Raw genomic sequence first — 19,665 nt, 5'->3', positions numbered from 1 at the left:
CAAAATGGAGCTCTGCTTGGTCGTGAAGTGAGCAGTAAACTGACTATTGGGAACAGAAACAGGGCGCTACGGAACCACCCTCGGGGGGATTTTCGGAAAGCTCGTGAAGGTAAATGTCAAAACGAGCAGTTTCAGAGGGGATTGATACACGGAGGGAAATATTTTCACGTTTTCGTGAGCTTTTTGGTTTTGTGTTGCAAAGCTTTTTTCTCGCAAGGCGCAAAGTAAGAAATTTTATAGTTTTAATTATGATGAATTTGTGTTAAAGACTTAGATTTATTTACACGTTGTCGAACACATGCTGATATCTTTTTATAGGATTAAATTTCTTGCTCCAACTGCTTTTCTCTATCTCGTTCGTAATTTTCAGAATTTTTCATATTTTTTCTTGTACAGAATAAAGTGAATTAATATATTTGAATTGATTACAATGAAACATTTATCATAAAAAATAAAAAAAAAAAATATTCAAGAGCTTCGTTAGACTTGGTTTTAAGTTTTGGTTGTCGTTACTTGATTAAAGTATGTAATAACAGTTGAGCTATGGAAAAACGACTGTTGTTTTAAATATCAAACGTTTTTATGGTTATTAATAATGAACCCTTTGCCACAGGCTTCATCAAGTTTTTTTGATAATATTTTAACATATTCGGTTGTCAATTTCAACAAAATCTGCATTATATGATATCACTTACCTATGATGTATTAAAATAACAATAATTTTAGTTGTATTATTTGTACAATTGAAATAAGGTTTGTCTCTGTTATTTTGTTTTGAGAGCATTTTGAGTACCATGCACCCTTAAGGGTTCAAACATTAGATGGGGTGGATTTTTCTTCTCATCTCGCGTGAGAATTACCAACACTCACGCAGCTACAGGTGATGGCACACCTTTTGCCACCAACACAGACGCAACAGCCTACGGCCCTTTATGGCGGTGTGCGTAGTATAGAAAGTTGCTGGGTACGATCAGCAGCGCGATCGAGTCGAAAAGGTTCCTCAGTTTCGTTTGTATTTCGCTCGCGCACGGACCTTTTTCCCCGAGGAGGTCGTATCGGTTGTCGGCCGTGCCGTGCTTAGATTTATTGTTCACTTCCCCGCCAGGAAAGTGCGGTGCTTTTGTAATATCAGGACTGAAACCGAGAAAGATACAAAAGGTTAAAGAAAATTTTCGTCTTGTGGTTGGAGATGAAAATACATACGAGAACATCATCTCACGACGATTGAGTGATTTCGCATCGTCTCGCAAAAGTGTCAAGCAAGTGTATGTCATTGTTACTCTCCCCCCAAGGGTGCTGTTCGCTGTTTCTGGTGCTAACTTTTTCTACCCTCCGCAAACGTGCAAACATCCTCCATTTCGGGAAAACTTTCTCGTGCATTGAAATCTAGTGATTATTGATCGTGCGCTGTGTGTGCGCTTTTTGATCGCCTGTCAACCCCTTTTGCGGAAAAATCGTCAAATTTTTGTCGCGAAACGATCGCGCTGTGTGTGAGTGTGAGCGGGAGAGACTAGACTCGCGCCGCGGGCCCGAGAGTGAACGAGAAAGAGAACCACCAGTCGCCAAAGAGGAGCGTTGTGGTTGTGTGTTGGTTGTTTTTGTTTTGCTGCCCGTTTTCCATTCCCTTCGGGCGCAACCCCCGCCACCGCGCGTGGAAAAGGGGTGGGTGAAAATAATCCATCAGAAGAATGTGAAATTTGTGAAAGGAATTTCCCTCGCGCCACGACAATGTTGTCCACCGCGAGATGATTAGTGAGGTGTTGTTGAGGTGCTGTTTAGGCATTCGCTAGTATATTTTTTTGCCTCTCGAAGTGTGTTTTAAAGTGTTCGTAACTCCGTAAGCGACGGTGGCAAGTTTGTGCTCGTGTGCTGCCCCAAACAGCAGGAAGCATTGTGATGAATCTTTCCACCCGCGAACAATAGGTATGGCAAAAAAAATGGTAGCTTGTGTATGTGTGTTTGGTTGTGGTTTCCTTATTGCTTCCTTTCATTCCTTGTCCAGCTCCTTCGGACAGTTTCAGTTTCAGCGACCTCCAATCGGCTCCAATCGGCGCCTAACCTTTACATTTGTGTCACTGTATGCGTGCGTATGCCAAAGGTCCAACGCAATCGCGAAATAAAAAAAGAAGCGAAAAAATGAATGGATAAATGCAAATCTCTCAAGGCGCTCGCCTCGAAGGGCCCCAAGAAGTCTGGCCGCGAAGCGTGCGGAGGGGGCGTCGAGGGGAGCGTTACGTTCAAGCTAAGACCCCTCGGTTCTCCCTCCCAACCATCGGTTTGTTCTTTCGCACCACGATCGATGGCACGAGACACACGAACGGCGGTATTTGTTTTTTGCTGATTTAAGGAAATGCCGACTCCGAGCGTCGGTTCTACGGTCTGGCTAAAGTTTAATAATTTTCATTATCTAACGACGCTGCTCGGTCGAGCGCACACTTCGCATGGTACTCCTCGGGTCCACGCCGTTCCATCCATTATGTCACGCCAAAATGCCACCCGATGCACACGAACGCCATGGGCAGACATTTCTGCCCCGCGGTGCACTTTGAAGGTGCGTGAATAAAAAAAGAGTTGCATGGGAGATGCGGCGGGAAACCCCCTTTACTAGCGCGGGATTTGATTATTTTCCAGCAAACTTGTTGTTTTTTTGTGTTTTGGTTAGTCAATGAGCAGACGAGAATGTGTTGGATCATCTTTGTTCGGTGCATAGTTTGTGGTGCTTTGTAGCAAATTGACAATCAGGAAGGGAATTTATAATCTTCCTACATAATAACAAGTATCTGTCTACGATGAATATCGTTATTAAAATGTTGATGTTTGGGTAAAAATGTAAATTCTATACCTCATCGGGTAAACAGGAAAACGATTATATCAATCAAGTAGATAGAAATCTATATTTAACAAGTTCTGTACTTGTTCGACCCTAAGTAAATTGTAGAGCAAAATATAAACACAAAAAACATCTTTCTTTGTTAGATTTTTTCGATTAAATTTTTACTAAAGATTGTTCCAAATTTTTACAGTTTGTTAAATCTCGTCGAGTTAAATCTCGGCATCAACAATTCGATCAATACAATTTTCGACATCATAACGAAACAAAATTCTGCTCTATTCTCCATAGAATAAACAAACAGAAACAGTATTAAGTTGAAAAAGTAAAAAATTCAACAAAAGTATCAAAAAGAATTTGTAACTAAACTTTGCAAATCAAAATATCAAAATTAAAATGAAAAAGATTAAATTTTGCAATAATTGGATTAAAACATTGAAAGTCCATTTAAAAGCATTACATTAAGGAAGAAAAGATAAAAAACAGATTCGTCACTTGAAATGGCTTAAGTCTACCTTTCATATACCGTTAGAAAATGGAAAATATTTCACTAGTTTTTTATAGAGAATCAAAAATACCGAATAAGAGTGTCACCCATATGTGGGTGACGTGGGATTAAACATTTTAAAACTCGAAACAGAGTCAAAGAATAAGTGCTAACTTTTTATTATTTCAAACTCATCAAACCAAACTTCATAATTCGTTCTGGGATGATGATGGTGAGATCAAAAGCCCACCTCTAGAGGGGGAAGATCATACCGACCTCAATACGGTTCCTACGCGATGCATACGTAGCTGTATTTACCCGTCAAAGTGCCACGGGCAGCGTCTCATCGTGGCGTCAAATCTGCTGCAAGCCAGCCCAACTCAGGTGACTGTTTTGTTGCTTAACTGGGGCACGTCTCATCACCAGGCGATGAAGAAGCCGGAATAAACCGTGCCAAAGTAATCAAGTCGTGTCTTTTTATTTGGCGATTTGCCATGGATGTGTTTTGAAGGAAAAGAGGGATGAAGCTAAATTCAAGTTGGAGGTAATTTGGCCAACAATATTCCTCCCTCGAAAACCACGTTTATATTCACGATCGTGTTGAATATTTGTTCCAAACCACAACGGAAAAAACCCTCTCTTTAACGGCTTTGCCTGATGTAATCTTCCTCCGACGAAGGTATTTCGAACCGCTTCAATCCGGCGTTCCCTCGAGCGATCCGCCCTTCTCGGCACAAGGCACAGTTTGTCACCTACAATTAGGCCCGGTTGCATCAGAAACCTTTGCGGGCCGTTCGGTTGGAATTGTTTCGTAGGACCACCATCTTTAACACGGACTGTCTTCGGCGGGGGCAAGGGTGCAGAAACAAAATAAAAGTGGGCCACAGTGGGAGGGCAATTGAAATTGTAATCATTTGCTAATACGATCCACCTCGAGCGGGCGCCCGGAGGAGTATGCTGCTGCGTTCGCTGCCTTTTTCTCCCTCTAGAGCATAAGAAATCACCCATCCATCGAAACCGCCGCTCCTCAAAACGGATTGTCTTTCCCGTTTTGATTGGATTCTCTGTGATGGGTTGTTTTTTTCATTTCCTTCTTCTCTCGATTCCCCGTTCGCTGCCATCATCATCTTCAACTACAACCTTCGGAAAACAGGTTGTCCACCGCCAGCAACATGCTCCTCAGGAATGCTACCCGAATGCCGACGCTGACGACATCCACGGTGGATGATGTTCCGCCGTGTTGCTTGAATAGATTACTGCTGCTGCTTCGGAGGCGGCTTATCTGTTTTTCCTCGCCGCTGCCAGATCGTGCCCGAGGGGAAAAACTTGTATCTATGGCCCGAAGTCGGGCGATAGGTTTTGTTGCACCAAACGACATGCGCAGGATGCAAACAACCGGGTTGAAAAAAACACGCTTTTGCTTAGAGCGAAACGATTAAAATGTGTCAGATTGTGTTTTTTAACCTACTTTAGTTTAAGGAAATTAAGCTATTTGTTTAATTGTGATTTCTCAATAGACGGGTCCAAATCGTTGAGCAGCATTGAAACTGTTTAAATTGAGTTTTATTTAAATAAATTCTCTAAATATTTTCTTACCTTTCCATAATATTAATTAGGTCTGTGTCGTCAACAACCAGTAATATAAAATGGGTAAATTTTGTTTGTTTTTCTTGCGTTAGTTTGATAAAGCTCTTTTTGGAAAAACTTTTGCGTTTAAGTTTAAAAAAAAAATTGAGATTAAATTTTAATTGCATTAGTCACTTTACAAAGTTACTGAACAACATACTTTTTCAACAATTCTACGCAGCTTAGGGTAAAATAATGTCTTTGATTTGTCTATGATTAAAAAATCATCAGAACGATTCGAGAGAACACTTTCATAACTTACTTTTCACTAGGGTTGTTGATAATTCTAATATAAGAAATCAGTTTTGTATAGGTCGCTTGATGTTTTATCCATGATCTCCTTATGACCGTTCAATAATAAATCGGGTGGATAGAAATTTGATTTCGTAACATTTTAAATGGATAACAATTGTGAGGTCGTTGTAAAAAAAGTCGTTTTATTTTTTCCTCAAATTTTATTGAAATTTACATAGAATTGAGCCAAAATGGGATTCCGAAGTTGATGTATTTGTTTCAAATGAGCATCTTAAATTTGTTTTTATAAATGCCTTTGCAATCTGATTGAAACGATTTGTTTACTTTTTTATTTCCAGCAATACGTGAAGCAAACCTTAATTTCACGAGCACGACCGAGAGAGATCGGTAACAAGCAAAACCCCGGTGGAAAAACGTTTGAATCCACTGACGATCGCATCTCGAACCATGTAACGCAAGCTAACCGAGCCAAACGAGCGTCCCCGGATGGAAAACCAGACATCCCTCATCGAATCTCCAAAAAGGTGCTAACGTCGAGCGTGTGCTTTCGTTTGAAAGCCGGGAGAAATTTCCATTCGCGGTGGTCAGTTTTCTGCCTACAGGTGTAACCGACATCCAGCCGGGCACGCAAAGCGCCAAGCGGGAGAAGACAGAAGCCATCCAAAGCGAGCGAAAGCGTCCGCGTCGTTCGATCGAGTGGGTTGAAGAAATGATTTTTCCGATCCGAGTCGTCGTCGTCTTCGACAAGTGCATTGGGCTGTGACGGCTGCAAGTGGTTTTGGTTGGTTTTTTTTTCTCACCGTTTTGTGTCTGTGTTTGTGTGTGTGGGCACGAGAGGAAGGGGAGGTGTTTCCAGTGCTGCGGTGAAAAGTGAAAATTCGATCTCCCCCACGTGCGTTCGCTCGGGCGATCATTTCGGGCGGAGGGAGGCCAGAGATCGCACCGATGCTGATACGATGTTGCGTTTTCGTTGCCCTTGAATGGCCGTAGAGTATCGGGAGTGTGGTCTGTGTCTGGTGCTCGGAGTTTGGAAAAAAAAATCGCCAATGCAACTCGCCAACATGCCCGTGGAAATGTGAAAGTGCAGTGCACAATTCAATTCGTGCGTCGCTTTAAACCGAAAACGAACGAGCTAAAAGAGTGTTGGGTTGCGGAGAGGGAAATCGAAATAAAAATTACACCAAAAGAAGTGTTCGAAGTAGACGAAAATAGGCAGAAGGCTTGCAGTGTGAAATATATCCTTCATTTTCTAAGAAGTGCAAGGGCAAGCAGAAGAGCCAGAGAGTAAAAGACGTGATTGGTGCTCGAATTTTCCACAGTATTTGTCGTGCGGGCGGTTACTTCCCGGCGTCAAGGACTTGAACGGGGTGTTCATTACCACCAACACAACCATCGTCCATCGTATTTCGGCGGACGGTTTAGCCTGGGCCGGATTATGGATCACCGTTCCGGCGTTCGCGGCCGACGAACCGATCGGATACAATGAGCAACGGCGCGGCGAGCGGCTCAGGCGGCGATGCGGACAGTTTGGTATGATTTTTCGTTCATCTTTTCCTACCATATTGCATATTCAGAATGGTCAATGGCGTACCAGAAACGAAGGGTGTTGAGAAAAATGTAATATAACCGAAACAAAATTATTTTCATTTTCATGATTTCTGTCGTAAAGTTAAATGAATTTAAAGTTTGATACAATTAAGAATGTAATAACGAAAATATTATATCAAAAGAAAGGTGTTATATAAGAGGGCAAACATTTGAAAAATAAACGTTAAAAATAATTTAATTTTCAATTCCGTATATCTTGTCTGGTTTTTATAACTTCAATTACAACATATTTATTTAAAGCTCTATTATCAATTATATTTCTAATTTTGTGGATACATTGTTTTGTAACGAGTGAGAAAAACCGCTTTGTAAATCGATTTTCGCATTTGTCCAGGTTTTTGAGATCAATTCAAGATGCCTTCTTCTTAAACCGACACGTGTTAGGTTTATGGCGTTTGGATCTTCGTTTGCGAGGAAGAAAGGAAACAGAAAAGGAAGAGAAACCGAACAAAAAGAAAACACCTCACCGGCAACGTGTCACTTTCCTAAGGTTATTGCGCCCCGCGCCAGCGTGTGAACGGTTTTTTTCTTGTCCATAGTTTTGTTCATCGTCGTGGGATGATGATTGGGATCTTCCTCCAAACCGACGGCGCTTCGGTTTTTGAAATGGGAGAAGTTTGTATTTGGCCCGTTTTTCTTCTTTTCATTTGCCCCGAAAATGATGCTGAGAAGTGGTCAACCAGGGCAACGCTGCTCGGGAAAAAGATTCACCCAGTAGTCGCACTGGATATTGCACCGAATTGAGAGCTGGGTGTCAAAATGGTCAGCCCACGGATTGATGGGGGAGGGCCACTACACCGACGTGTTGTCGGTTTTTCTTGCCACGGGGGTGTGTAGTGGGCAAAACTACCGTGGGTGGGAATTTTCGAGTGTCAATAGCGGTCACGGAATGTGAAAAATACCGAATTGAGTGAGTTTTGCTTTTTCACTGACCTACTGCTACTGCCGCACAATGTTGTTGTTTATCTCCGTTCTGATGCTTCTGAGGTCCGAACTTTCAACTTGTATTGAAATTTTAATCGCACTTATCTGATGCTCAATGACATTGTTTGCAGATGTTGGGTACATTTAAAAATGAAAAAAATGAGACTAAAATATAGATAAAAATGAAACAATAAAAGGCATTTCTAAATAGAAAAAGGTAACAAAAGCTTTGTATAGCAGAAAGCAATTTTGATGCCCACTATGATCTTGTTTGAAAGAAGAACTTTTTGCAAATTTAAAACAACTTTGAATATGTTAGGGCGTTCTTAATTCCCTGTTTTAATGCACATAATTCTGATAAGATTTCTTTATAAAATGTATCAAACTGAGGATTTTCTGAAACAAAGCAAAGACTAAGTATCTATTAGTATTTATAATTACCATAGAAGTCAACAGAAAAGTTGTATTTAAAAAATATATTTCTAAATCCTTTAGTTTGTCAGATTTGTTAAAAGACCACTTCAGTTTTAGTTTAGCTTAATGTGAGCTTCGTTAAGAAGTTCCTCTAAGTTAGCTTTCTGTTTAAGCATTTTTTTTCAATTTGTTCAAAACCTTTTGTACTTATCGGATGCGCTTTGCATTATCGTTCGATATGAAATATTTTGCTAACGGCTTTCAAACGTATTCCAATTTTTAGCATAATTTTTTTATAAATGGATATCACGAACTAATCTATGATGAACATTAGCGATGGATCAGACAACAGCGAGCTAAAAATTCATTTGGATGGTGGCACGCTAACTAATAATCACATATTGACAATATCTACCTCGAGTGAGAAACAAAATTGGTTCTTTCCTTCAAATCCACTGATTTTATTGATTATGCGTGTTCAATTGAATTTGTCTGTTTATCAAATGTATTACCAGATTTAAATTTACATCGCTCGTTACGGAAAATCTTAAACGAAGATATAAAGAAATATTATCGATCGAAACCTATTTCTCTCCCGATAGGCCATGGTTTGAAATCAAATTTCTTGGATATGTGATTAATTAAGATTTTCGTGTTCAAAACTTGCTTTTCAACTCACAGTACTATTTTTTAACAGTTTTCACTTTTAAGTTTCATTTATTTTTTATAAAGGATTTGAACCACGACACTTTATGTATTAGAGAATGCATAATTTTTCTTGACGTTTTTGTAGACAAAGTCAATTTTGTATGGTATTTAGCAGACTGCAGTATTTTCTCAAATGAGCTAAAAGATGTTTTGTATCGAGCATTCTAATAAACATTTTTCGAACAGCCCTAAAAATTTGTGGACATTTAGAGTAAACAGAAAAGCTTCCTCCGGTTCTTTCACTGCGTGGGTTCCTCAATTTGGATCGACCCTTTCACCTTCAGAAAGAGTATTTCTTCGGTAACGATAACTCTTCACGAAGCATCCGACCACTTCCCAGAACCTAGCAGCAACCTTTCAGCAACCCAAATTTCGAGCCGCTTGGTGGGTCGCCAAAAATGGTCGATCTTCAAATACCACCGGCGGACCGTTTCAACCCGCACGCTTCGGTATGTAACACCCCCCGGTCCCGTTCCCATCCTACATTGTTGCAGCTGGCCCCTCGACTTCTTGGGCGTTCTTGTATGATGTTTCGTGCGGCTTTCGAACGCACCGAAAGCGAGAAGTTTGCGATTGCGCGCAAAGGTTACATTGCGCGCCCAACAAATGCCCAGGCTGGGGGAGGGTGTGGGAGGGCTGGTGGTGGTCCACGATTGCAACCGCGAACGCGTAACGGCGCCGATGACCTACATCAAGCGCGTGCAAAAAAAAAAGGAACGGATCCCTCGCGAACACGCGCTCTGGTCAAGCGTAAAGAAAGTCAAGGTGAGGAGAGTTTTCGCGGATCGTCTTTCGGTTTAGAGCTTCAGCAAAATACACACACACACACACAAACACACGAGGGACCGTGGGGAACTGACTGTTGCTAGTCCACAAGAGATAAAAAAAAACATCGGCATCAAGAAATCGCACCATCGAAGCTATGTTTGATTAGAGGTTAGCGGTTTGTCTGTTCTTTCTCGTTTCCAAGCAAACAAACGTCTACCAAATTCAAAAACCGTTCGATACCAGTTCCCAGCGCGTACCTCAAACCCCCTTGCCAAATTCTTCCCGCACATGAAGGAATAATAATTTTCATTCCAAGGCTTTTCAGGGCGTTGATTTAGAGAGCCCGCCCGAGAAGAATGGCGGTTGAGGTGACAGAAAATTCCGAACGACAGAACTTACGACACGCTGCATTCATTATCCGAAGGTTGCGCCGCGAGTGGAGGGCGGCCTTCTTGGTGAACCACGCCGTGGATTGACGATCGACACTTTTCGGTACTGTCGAATCCTCCAGGCCCGAGAAACGTAATTTTGCCAAATCGATGTCAAATGACGTGGGAGGGCGCTGGGGTTTCATCAGATTTGCTAAAAGGAACGGTTCCATTTTGTCGCGCGTGGTGACACTCCCTAGCGACAGAGAGAGAGGGGGCAAAAGATACTTCGGTTTGTCAGGTCGCTTACCTTCAACAATTGCGACTGAAATGGAGGGTTTTCTCGTTGATCGATCTCTATTTACCTTGTTCATAAACGCAACCGACCTGTTGGACACGAACTAACCGATTTAAAATAAAAAACTATGTACTAGTTAATGTCTTGAGATGTCCGCGCCCCGGCCTGGTCCTCATTACCCGGCTAGTGAATTAATCCACCCATCTCGTGAAGCATTCGTATTCGTTTCACTTTCTAATGGTTCGCCCGTACTCGGCCCTGTCCTGTTATGGCCTTGGAATGCGCAATGCGCTCAAGCCACCTGCCTCGGACCGGCATTAATTCCCGCACTAACCGGGTGGAAACGGTGGAAAACGATTGGCCGGCGCTGGCATTGCGATCGAAGTAGGCGAAACAGTACGCTCCGATCGCATACTAACGCCACTCCAGGCCCCGAAATATGTGACGCGCCGATCATCATCAACATCATCATCATGCATGCAGTTAAAAATGCCCGTCGCTCACTTTCCATACATGCATCTTGCATTGTTGTGCGATGGCCGGTTGTTGATGGGCTTTTCTTGGCCTCGCCAGTGAAAGTGTTCGGCTACGGGATGGTTGTTAATATTTAAGGGAAATTTTGTTTTTGGTCCGCCATTTAAATTTGATGTTGATTTCGTGTGACTTTCCACCGACGTTAGTACAACCGATGGGGGGAATTAGCGAAACGCGTTAGGAAACGCACAGGGGCTAGCGCTTCATTATGGTTTTATTGTGGTGAACGAAGGTTTCGTCATGCAAATGTCGGATGGGTTCGGTTGATCGGTTCGAAACGGTCCGACAATAAATGGAAATTATCGTATATTATGGATTATACAGTGCACCAACTGAAATGTTTTTAGTTATAAAAGACATGATTGGAGAAAAACATGGATTTCTCATAAATAAGTTTGTATTAGGTATATTATGGTAAGCTTTTATATTCATTGAATATATAGGGTAATGGTACCAATAGTGGCGCCTTTCGTCATGTAATTAACAATATGATGTAATTTACAATTGTCATAAACACAATATTTTACATATTTATACAAATTATTCATTATTTTTCTCCAAGCAACTTTTTTAAACCATAAAACTACACAACAAAGCAATTATTTCTTAGCCGATTGTCCTTCTTATAGTTGTGGTATGGACTAACTGTAGTGGTGGTAATACAGAAAACTACGAAAGACTAAATATACTTCGACTGTTATTTAATTGCTCACAGACCAATGGATTGTCTTGGTCTTAGACCAATAGTCTCATGGAGCGGTGCATTTTGAAAGGGATTTATAGCCTTAAGAAAATCTTGACATTCCTATAATTTCTTAAAATAATACAGTAAATCAACACAACCTGTTTGGAAAGACGAATTTTGAAGCCTCTATATTCCAAAGTGAGAAGTTTTATCTTTTGAACACGCCGCAGAAGATCAAAGAATATTTCATACTCGAACAAATAACGCTATTGTATTTATTTCTTCCTAGAGCTAAGATTTTATTCCACTACAACCACTAGCACCACTGTGAGATAACCTACCCTACATTGAATAGCTAATATTTCAATGTGTTGTATTAGACCGCCAAAACTTTTATGGTTTAATATTCTTATTTATAATTTTTCCAAACTTACCTAAGTATTGAAGGGCTGTGAAAATCTTTTAGAGAGAGATTTACTTCAGTGAATATTTTAAATTGTATTCCTCAAACAGAACACAATGACAAGTACTTTCCACGAACAACAAAATACCCGAAACAAAACATTAATAAAAAATCATATTACATAATGGAAATATTTGTGTTGAAACTATAAAATAATTACAATGGTTACTAGAAAAAAAGATGTTAACAGACTATAAAAATTGATTTTTTAGTTGCGATTGCTCAAGGAAAACTTTAAGAAACCTTTAAGTTCCAAAGTGTCGATAAAATTAAATAAATTAAAACCATGATAGAGAACGGGAAAAATGTACAAAATGTACAAATGTTTGTGTCCTCCATTAAAAACTCCTTATAAAATATGGTCCGCATCAAAGTTGCTGGTCACGATATATTTCTCTCTGCGATTTGGAAGGCAATGCTTGAATTTTTACTCTTATTTTATGTTTTGTACAACTCAGTGTTGTTTTAATTTCATAAGAGACAGTTTCACTTTCAAATAGTTTGATTTTTTAGATTGGGTTATTTACAAGATAGACAATTTTTGTTTCAACAAATACTCATCACCTCTATCATACTTACCCGTTATGATACAAAACTGTTCGGAATGTTTGGCGCTACCGATCGATGGCAGACGGATTGAATTCTTTCTGTTACATCGCTCAACAAACATGTGGATAACACATAAACAACCGCGAGTGGTTAGGCAGGAAACCCCCTTTCCGCCATTGCCAAGGCCACCAACCACCGGCCCGTGGAAAACGGGTTCCCAAAAACTTTCCAATCGAAATTCCTCGCTGACCGTGTGGTGTAAATATTGCTCGGCATTATTGCATCGCGTAAATAGTAATCAACCTAATCCCGATTCCTCCCCGGGCGTAGCTTCCAACGGAGTTTAAGTTTAATAACTTATCAATTCCAACGCGTGAGGTTCATTAGACTGGAGCAGCTGGGGAAGAAAAACACTACGGTTGCAAGATCTGTTTTTGGCTAATCAATGCCCACCGGTAAACTGTCCGACGTGCGAATCTGACGTGTGTGTGTTGCCAGCTGGTAGCTCACTTCCTTCCACTTCAACGCAGGAAGCAACACCACGAAGCTTGTGACCCGTTTCGGCACCCCGAAAATGGGAGATTTGCAAGGCAGCGGAACAGAAACTGCACACGGCAAGGCGATCTGAAGGCGCCCCTTCGATCTTCGAAAACACTCGACGCGCTTGTGGAGGGAAAGATCCGGTCTCCGGGATGGAGGAGAAAACCAAAACCACGCGTCGTGCGTGCTGTTCGAGAGTTAAAGGGAAAGTTTGGAACATGTGGCGGATGTGTGTTCGGTGTATGGCTACGCCAGCCGCTCACGTCCTATCTTTCTCTACCGCACTTTGGTTCGCTTCGCTCACGAAACTCTGGGCATGTCTGCCGCCTGTATGACTTTGCCGATATTTGACACATCCGGTTACGGTACAGAAGGTTTGAGGACCACTTCCACGTTCGAACATATCCAGTTCTTCAACTGTTTAAACTCGTCACTAACATTTATTGATTTGCCATTAACACTATCACCATCACCAGCACTTAGTTGGGACTAGGTCGGGAATGTCACACTTGCCACGGTTTGCCACCGATTTCCAGGACGCCTAAGGCATCCTTATACCAACGTCGCTATATTCTATACAGGTTGCGGGAAGTCCTGAGGTTCCCCCACAGGTTTGATTGGGTTCTCCAGGACCTTCCGATTTAGGAACGACCGTTGCAGACGACATTCTTCATCAGATCGCACTGGCCAATTGCCTGGTTGAACAGGAGTCCCACAGGGCAGATGCGCTCGTGAGCTACACCGTGGAAGCAGAGCACGTACCGATCGCACCGAACCGGATTGGCCAGGTGGACGGCACCTGTCGGCGGGCAGGCGAAGCACTCGTGCACGGAGGCCTGCAGGCACGACTGACGCCCCTCGTCGAAGCGATGGCCAGCGGCGCACAGACCGTAGAACGGTTCACCCTCGAAGCAATAGTAGTACGAGCGGCAGTCCTGCGGGTTTGCGATGAGGTACCGGCCCTTCTGCCGGCAAATCGGTTGAGCGAAGGCGGCCACGCCTTCCCAGGTAGTCGCCAAGGTTACTACCGCCACCAGCACGCAGGCAAGCACTGTCGGTGTTGATCCTGCGAAGAGGTGGAATCACTCGGTGAGTGTGGAAGAATGACCCGACGCAGGGACGACGGTATCCACGAGTACACTACCTTTCATCGTAGGGCAGGAACTGGTCGCTTTCGGAATGTAATCGGTCCCTTTTATCATGTTCGCAGACATACCTTGAATTTATCACCAAATTCTCGCTAAGATAACAACGAACAACTGGCACGTGCTGTCAGGTGTCTGGACGCTGAGTTCTGGTACAAGCGCACATCCATCATCATGTTACCGTGTCTCGTTAGTGACTCGCTGTAGACGCTGGTTACCAGCTGTCGAACCTATTAGCTCCCGGGTCTTCCTTATCATGACTACAACTGATACAAAACATCCAAAGTGCCCGACGCGCTTCTAACGCGTTTGATTTCTATCTCCTGTGGGCCGGTGATATGTTTATTTTTAACATCAACCAACCGCAGAGGAATGATTGATGGCTGGTGGGCTTCCTCCAAAGGACAAATCGGTGATCGGAACGGTGACATATGCGAGATGCACCTAACACATTGACACTCGCAGCGTACCCGAAAACCATGAATGAATCTTTTCATTCTGGTACGATAAAATAAGACATGACGTCAACGTTTAGTCCGGATGTGTTGACTTGTTTGGGGATGTTTATTTCGCCTCCCTTTCGAACCACCCTAGGTGTCTTCAAAGGGGATATCCAGATAGCGTACGTTTCCGTACAACGATTCGATTATGTTTTGATCAAACTGAACTTTCACGATAGCAAAACCAAAATAGATTAGTGATTCCAAGAAGTTCAAGTCTTTTAAGCCTGTCGGATTAGATAACCACTAAAACGTAAGCTGTCAACAACAAAACCGGGTCGGTTTTCCGGACCAAAATTACGACTCATCTTTCCGGGTTGAGGCGAGATCCGTTTTATGGGTCAAAACTTAACTGAAATTAGCCATTTTGCCCAACTGTTTTGTTGTCCTGTTCAAAGAGTCTAGAATTGAGCTCGTGGGTAGAACACGCGTTTCAAACACTTTTCTGAACATCGTTTATACCAGGGGTCGGCAAAGTCCGGCCCGCGGGCCAAATCCGGCCCGCCAACTGATTTTATCCGGCCCGTAAGAAAATTTTAGTGGTTCATACAAAAACCCCAATTCAACTTTTATCGGATTTGTCAGGTTTGTTTTCTTGCCAAAAAATGGATTAAAATTGTTCAACAAGGTGTTCCTGTTATATGTTGGGATCCAAAATCAAAATTCAACAAAAACAAGTATGAAAATGTTTTAAAAAGTATAATGCTACAATTTATATAACTTTATAACACTTTTTATATAACTTTACTATTTAGAAAGTTGATACTCCATTAAAAAGGTGACTACAAAATATTCAGACATCGTTTAAGGTATCCGGCCCGCGGTTTCACTTTCCTTTGAATCATTTGGCCCTTTAGGGAAATGTATGCCGACCCCTGGTTTATACGGTAATCTTTAGGATGCAATTAAACGCTAGACAAGTAACCATTTAAGGCGTTTCCGTTAAACGTTTGATGAACAACGACCACGGCCCGGTTGGGAGCTAGAAGGAACGCGGTGCTATCGATGAGTAATTGTTGATCCAGCTGGTGCGTTCTAATAAAGACCCTTGCTTCTCCGTCAGTTCGTGTACCGCACACAACCCACACGAGTGTACGCACGGCGGCCGGAGAAGAAGACCTGAATTAAAAACAATAACAATCGTTCAAATATCCCCATAAGGCGCCCGAGAAACCCCTCATCAAACACTAGACAACGCCGCATGCTGTTGAGTGGTGTTGAGAGCCCGTCTTCCGAATTGGGTCAGAAATGTGCGCCCGGCAGTTTCCGAAATACCGTGTGGGATATGACGCCAAAAGTTCTTCAGTGTGTTGGAGGGATGCATGATTCAGCATCATCGCCAACGTGCCGATTTATGCCGTAATTTCATTCGCAAGCTAATTACGCCGGATAAATTGTTCCGTGCTCTGGTGCGATGTGAAGCAAAATATCCTAATAAAGCTAATTCCGTGCGATCGGTTGCAAAGATGAGAACAGAAACATTGCAAAACCATGTTTGGGGAACATATTTTCCAACAGTATGGAATATCGATAGTCGATAAGTTTGTTCGATTATCTTTTTTTTTTTATAAAATCTTAGATCAGGTTTATTTTATCTGAGAAGTTGATATTTTGGTTTTTATTACGTGTACTTAACACTAGAATACATTGTTTTGGAATTTTTGCGATATTGTTTTTTTCGCGGTAATTTTGACCTCTCTTTTTAAGACGCAATCCATTCTCCATTTTTGAAGATTTTTCAAACCTGCAAACGGCTGCTTTTTAGTATATGTTTTGACTATTTTTTGGATAATCACCTCTCCATCATTCCGCTAGCTCGGTATAAAGTAAACAAGATTTGAAAGGAGTTTGTATCTCTTTCAGCTTTTACTATTTCAACATTTGAAATGTAAATTTAAATAAAGTGTAAGAGAATAGTAATGTGACTTAAAAAAAAGTAAATAGAAAGTATGTGTGAAAAAAAGGGTGAAAGCCATACATGAAAAATAATTTCATATTGACGAAACGAATTGGCCTTAAAGTTGTAGAATTTAAAAAAATTACTTTAATTTTCTCAGAAAAATCTGAAATTTTTGTTTAAGATGTAGCTTTGGATTTTCAGAAAGGCCTTTTTGTTAAAAAATATTCAACAGTTTTTGTGATATTAAACACGAAAATACCGGTACGGTTAAAAAGGCCGCTATTTTGACTTGTTTGTTGACTTGTATGTGAAAATTATAGTTTGTAATTTTATGTTTTAAACATACTAACAACCTGGTGATGTTCTTTAATTATGTTTCCTTAAAAAAATAATTTTTGCATTTGACCACTTTGAGAGAGTAATTTGATAATTTAGACTAATAAATAGATAATAGTATAAGTAACAACACAGAGTACATAATGCCGTGTATTTGGGTAATATTGGAACAAGTAACAACGGCTCGCCGTAAATTTAAAGTGTTCTCCCTTCGAGTTGTTGTTGCAGCTGCAAGTGCTATTGAATTTTCCTAACCACCATCATTGGGCCCTCCCCTCGGGGACCATTACAACAACGGTTTACACTGGCTGCACTCTCGCCCCACGTGCGGTTCCCTTCTATCGGAGTTGGTGCAGTACAGTTAGTTCTTTTTGATTAAAACCCAGCTAACCGTGACGTCACTGCATCGTCAAGCATAAACACCCCTACCCCCGGCGGGTCGTCACACACATCGGGATCCGGGAGGGTCCGGTACGTCGGAGGTCAATGGCTAGCAAGCACGGGTTGGAAAAGTTGTAATGACCACCGGCTGTGGGACGAAGGGCCACCCTTCGGTACGCATGGGAAAACGCACGGAAAACAACGCATTGTCGATGGTATACTACGCTCCGAGCTGAGAGTGTGTCTTTCATACCAGGCTGCATTCTGGTGGGCACTTGATTTCACGTCGGGGTTGTTCTGAAGGAAAGTTCACACGCTAAACAATATTCTCTGATTGTTTTTCTTCTTACCAAAGGTGCCGATCTTGCTGGAACTGTTTGAAAGAAATATCCTCCTTCGAGCGTAACGCCACGTCTAACGCCTCGTCTTTAAAACCTTTTAACCCTCGGTCAATCAGACCGGTTCGAACGCGCCGGACGTGTGTTTTTGCCAGATTTTGTAATTTTGTGCAGTCCCCTCCTCCACCGGCTGTTAGTGGAGTTTTGCCGATTCTCACCTTCATTCGTCTGACTACTTCCGTGGCATCCTCAACCCGCAACGTGCGTTCCGCATGGGCGCCCCCAACAAAACACAGCAAAAAAGACAATATGAAATAAAATGACCATTAACATTTCTTTGCGTACACTTCCCTTCCCCCTCCCGGCGTGGTGGTGGGGTGGCCAATTTTCCACGGGATAGTCAGATTTTCGAACGTGTGTTTACCGTGATGTCATACCGGTCCGGTGATCATTTTCGGCTTCCGTCTGAGGCGTCGTTAAATATGCATTAGAAGTGGAATTGTTATGAACACTCTGCCGCTTTTGCTGTGACGCACTTTGGTGAAATAAATAATTAATTTAAAAATCAGAAGAACATCAACAGCCAATCAGGTTTCAACTGTTTCCTTATTTTATGTTTTAGTACATTCATCGCCAAAATGTAACCATATCATCATATTGCTTTTGGCATCCCTGGGGTGACCAAAGACTCGGAAAGGAAAACATTTGAGTCGGTTCGGTTAAATCTACTTGCTTTGTTGTTGTACATTTTATTCTATTTTAATCCCTAAGGAATAAATAAATCATTCGATGATTTTTCGTCAAACAATATTCTTTAATGTATTTGAATTATTTATTAGTAACCGTCACAGCTTATTCGTAAACCCACAAATGCGTTACAAGCGTTACCGGCGAGTCTACAAAACTGCGAAAAGGCGAATTCTCTCTCAAAATCAGGCGAAATCGCTCTTAAAAAGAAACGGTAAAAATGACTTTGTAAGGTAACGATTTGTTCGAACTCGATGACCGGAACCGGTAGAGCGATTTTTCCCGGTACGTTTCTGAACGCGGATGCGGATGTGTTGGTGCACACAATGCCAATGTGTTCGTGGCCCGGTTCATTCTCCGAGAGAGAGAGAATTGTTCGCTCTTCGCCTGGCGAGAACTGTTAGAAAAACTAGAAAAGATGGTCAAAATGTAGTAACATACTTGAGACAAAGTTACGCGTCTTGAGTAGACCATTCGTTTGAGGGAATATTTATCAAAATTGATAGGGGGATTAACAAGTTAATGGAAAATTGAACTTTTCAACCTAAAGTGCTAATCAAGGTTGCTTAACCTTTTCGCCCGTAGGCTGAACCCGTCCCAGACAGGTGTTTTCCTCAAAAACCAGAAACGATGGTAAAATTTTACCTTCCACAAAGTTGCGCGTCTTGAAAAGACTTTTAATTCGAGGGATCACATGGTACAATTCGGTTTAGCGCCCATAAAGTTATCAACAAATTTGTCATTTCAACTGAAAATACCGACCAAGGTTTCTATACCTACGTCCGCATTCAAATATTTATTTAACACTAGAACGCAGTTTTCGATTTTAAGCTTAATATTTAAAAAAAAGGCTTTTCTTAAAATCCAAAGCTATATCTAAAACAAAAATTTCTGATTTTTGTGCTCGACCAGTTCCGAGAACCAACTTGACAATCCCTAGAATGCTTTTTACGGGTCATTTTGACCCCTACTTGTAAAACTTTATATCTTCACTATTTTTGAAAATTTTTCAAATCTGTAAACTGTTACTTTTTAGTGTGGTTTTTGACTATCTTTTGACGTTTTTGACGACATTATTTTTCAAAGGTGGCCTAATAAATAAACATCATAGCGCACACTTTTTTTCTGAATTTACATGATACATTTTGAAAAAATAAAAGTTGAAAAGAATTAAAATTCGACACCGAGCTAGCGGAATGATGAAGTAATACATAAAAAAAAACGCCAAGAGATAGTCAATAAATATACTAAAACATAACAG

At 41.5% G+C, this 19,665-nt stretch overlaps 1 protein-coding gene across 1 annotated transcript; it reads right to left on the bottom strand.

Moving 5' to 3' along the window:
• Window positions 1-13,698: 13,698 nt before the first annotated feature.
• On the bottom strand, window positions 13,699-14,259 carry LOC131285536 (protein obstructor-E-like). Its single transcript, XM_058314393.1, has 2 exons — window positions 14,202-14,259; window positions 13,699-14,123 (listed from the first exon to the last, which is right to left on the bottom strand). The coding sequence occupies exons 1-2, from the start codon at window positions 14,257-14,259 to the stop codon at window positions 13,699-13,701; spliced, it is 483 nt and encodes a 160-aa protein (XP_058170376.1).
• Between the last annotated feature and the right edge of the window lie 5,406 nt (window positions 14,260-19,665).

Source organism: Anopheles ziemanni, chromosome 3 (genome assembly GCF_943734765.1).
Source record: "Anopheles ziemanni chromosome 3, idAnoZiCoDA_A2_x.2, whole genome shotgun sequence".
Taxonomy (NCBI): Eukaryota; Metazoa; Arthropoda; class Insecta; order Diptera; family Culicidae; genus Anopheles; species Anopheles ziemanni.
Note: the sequence above shows the minus strand (reverse complement) of the source record. Positions and strands in the feature narration are given on the sequence as shown.

Coding starts and splice junctions, on each gene's coding strand:
- LOC131285536 (XM_058314393.1), bottom strand. CDS start 14,259: ATGATAAAAGGGACCGATTACATTCCGAAAGCGACCAGTTCCTGCCCT. Junction 14,124..14,201: donor TTCCTGCCCTACGATGAAAG/GTAGTGTACTCG, acceptor ACCTCTTCGCAG/GATCAACACCGACAGTGCTT.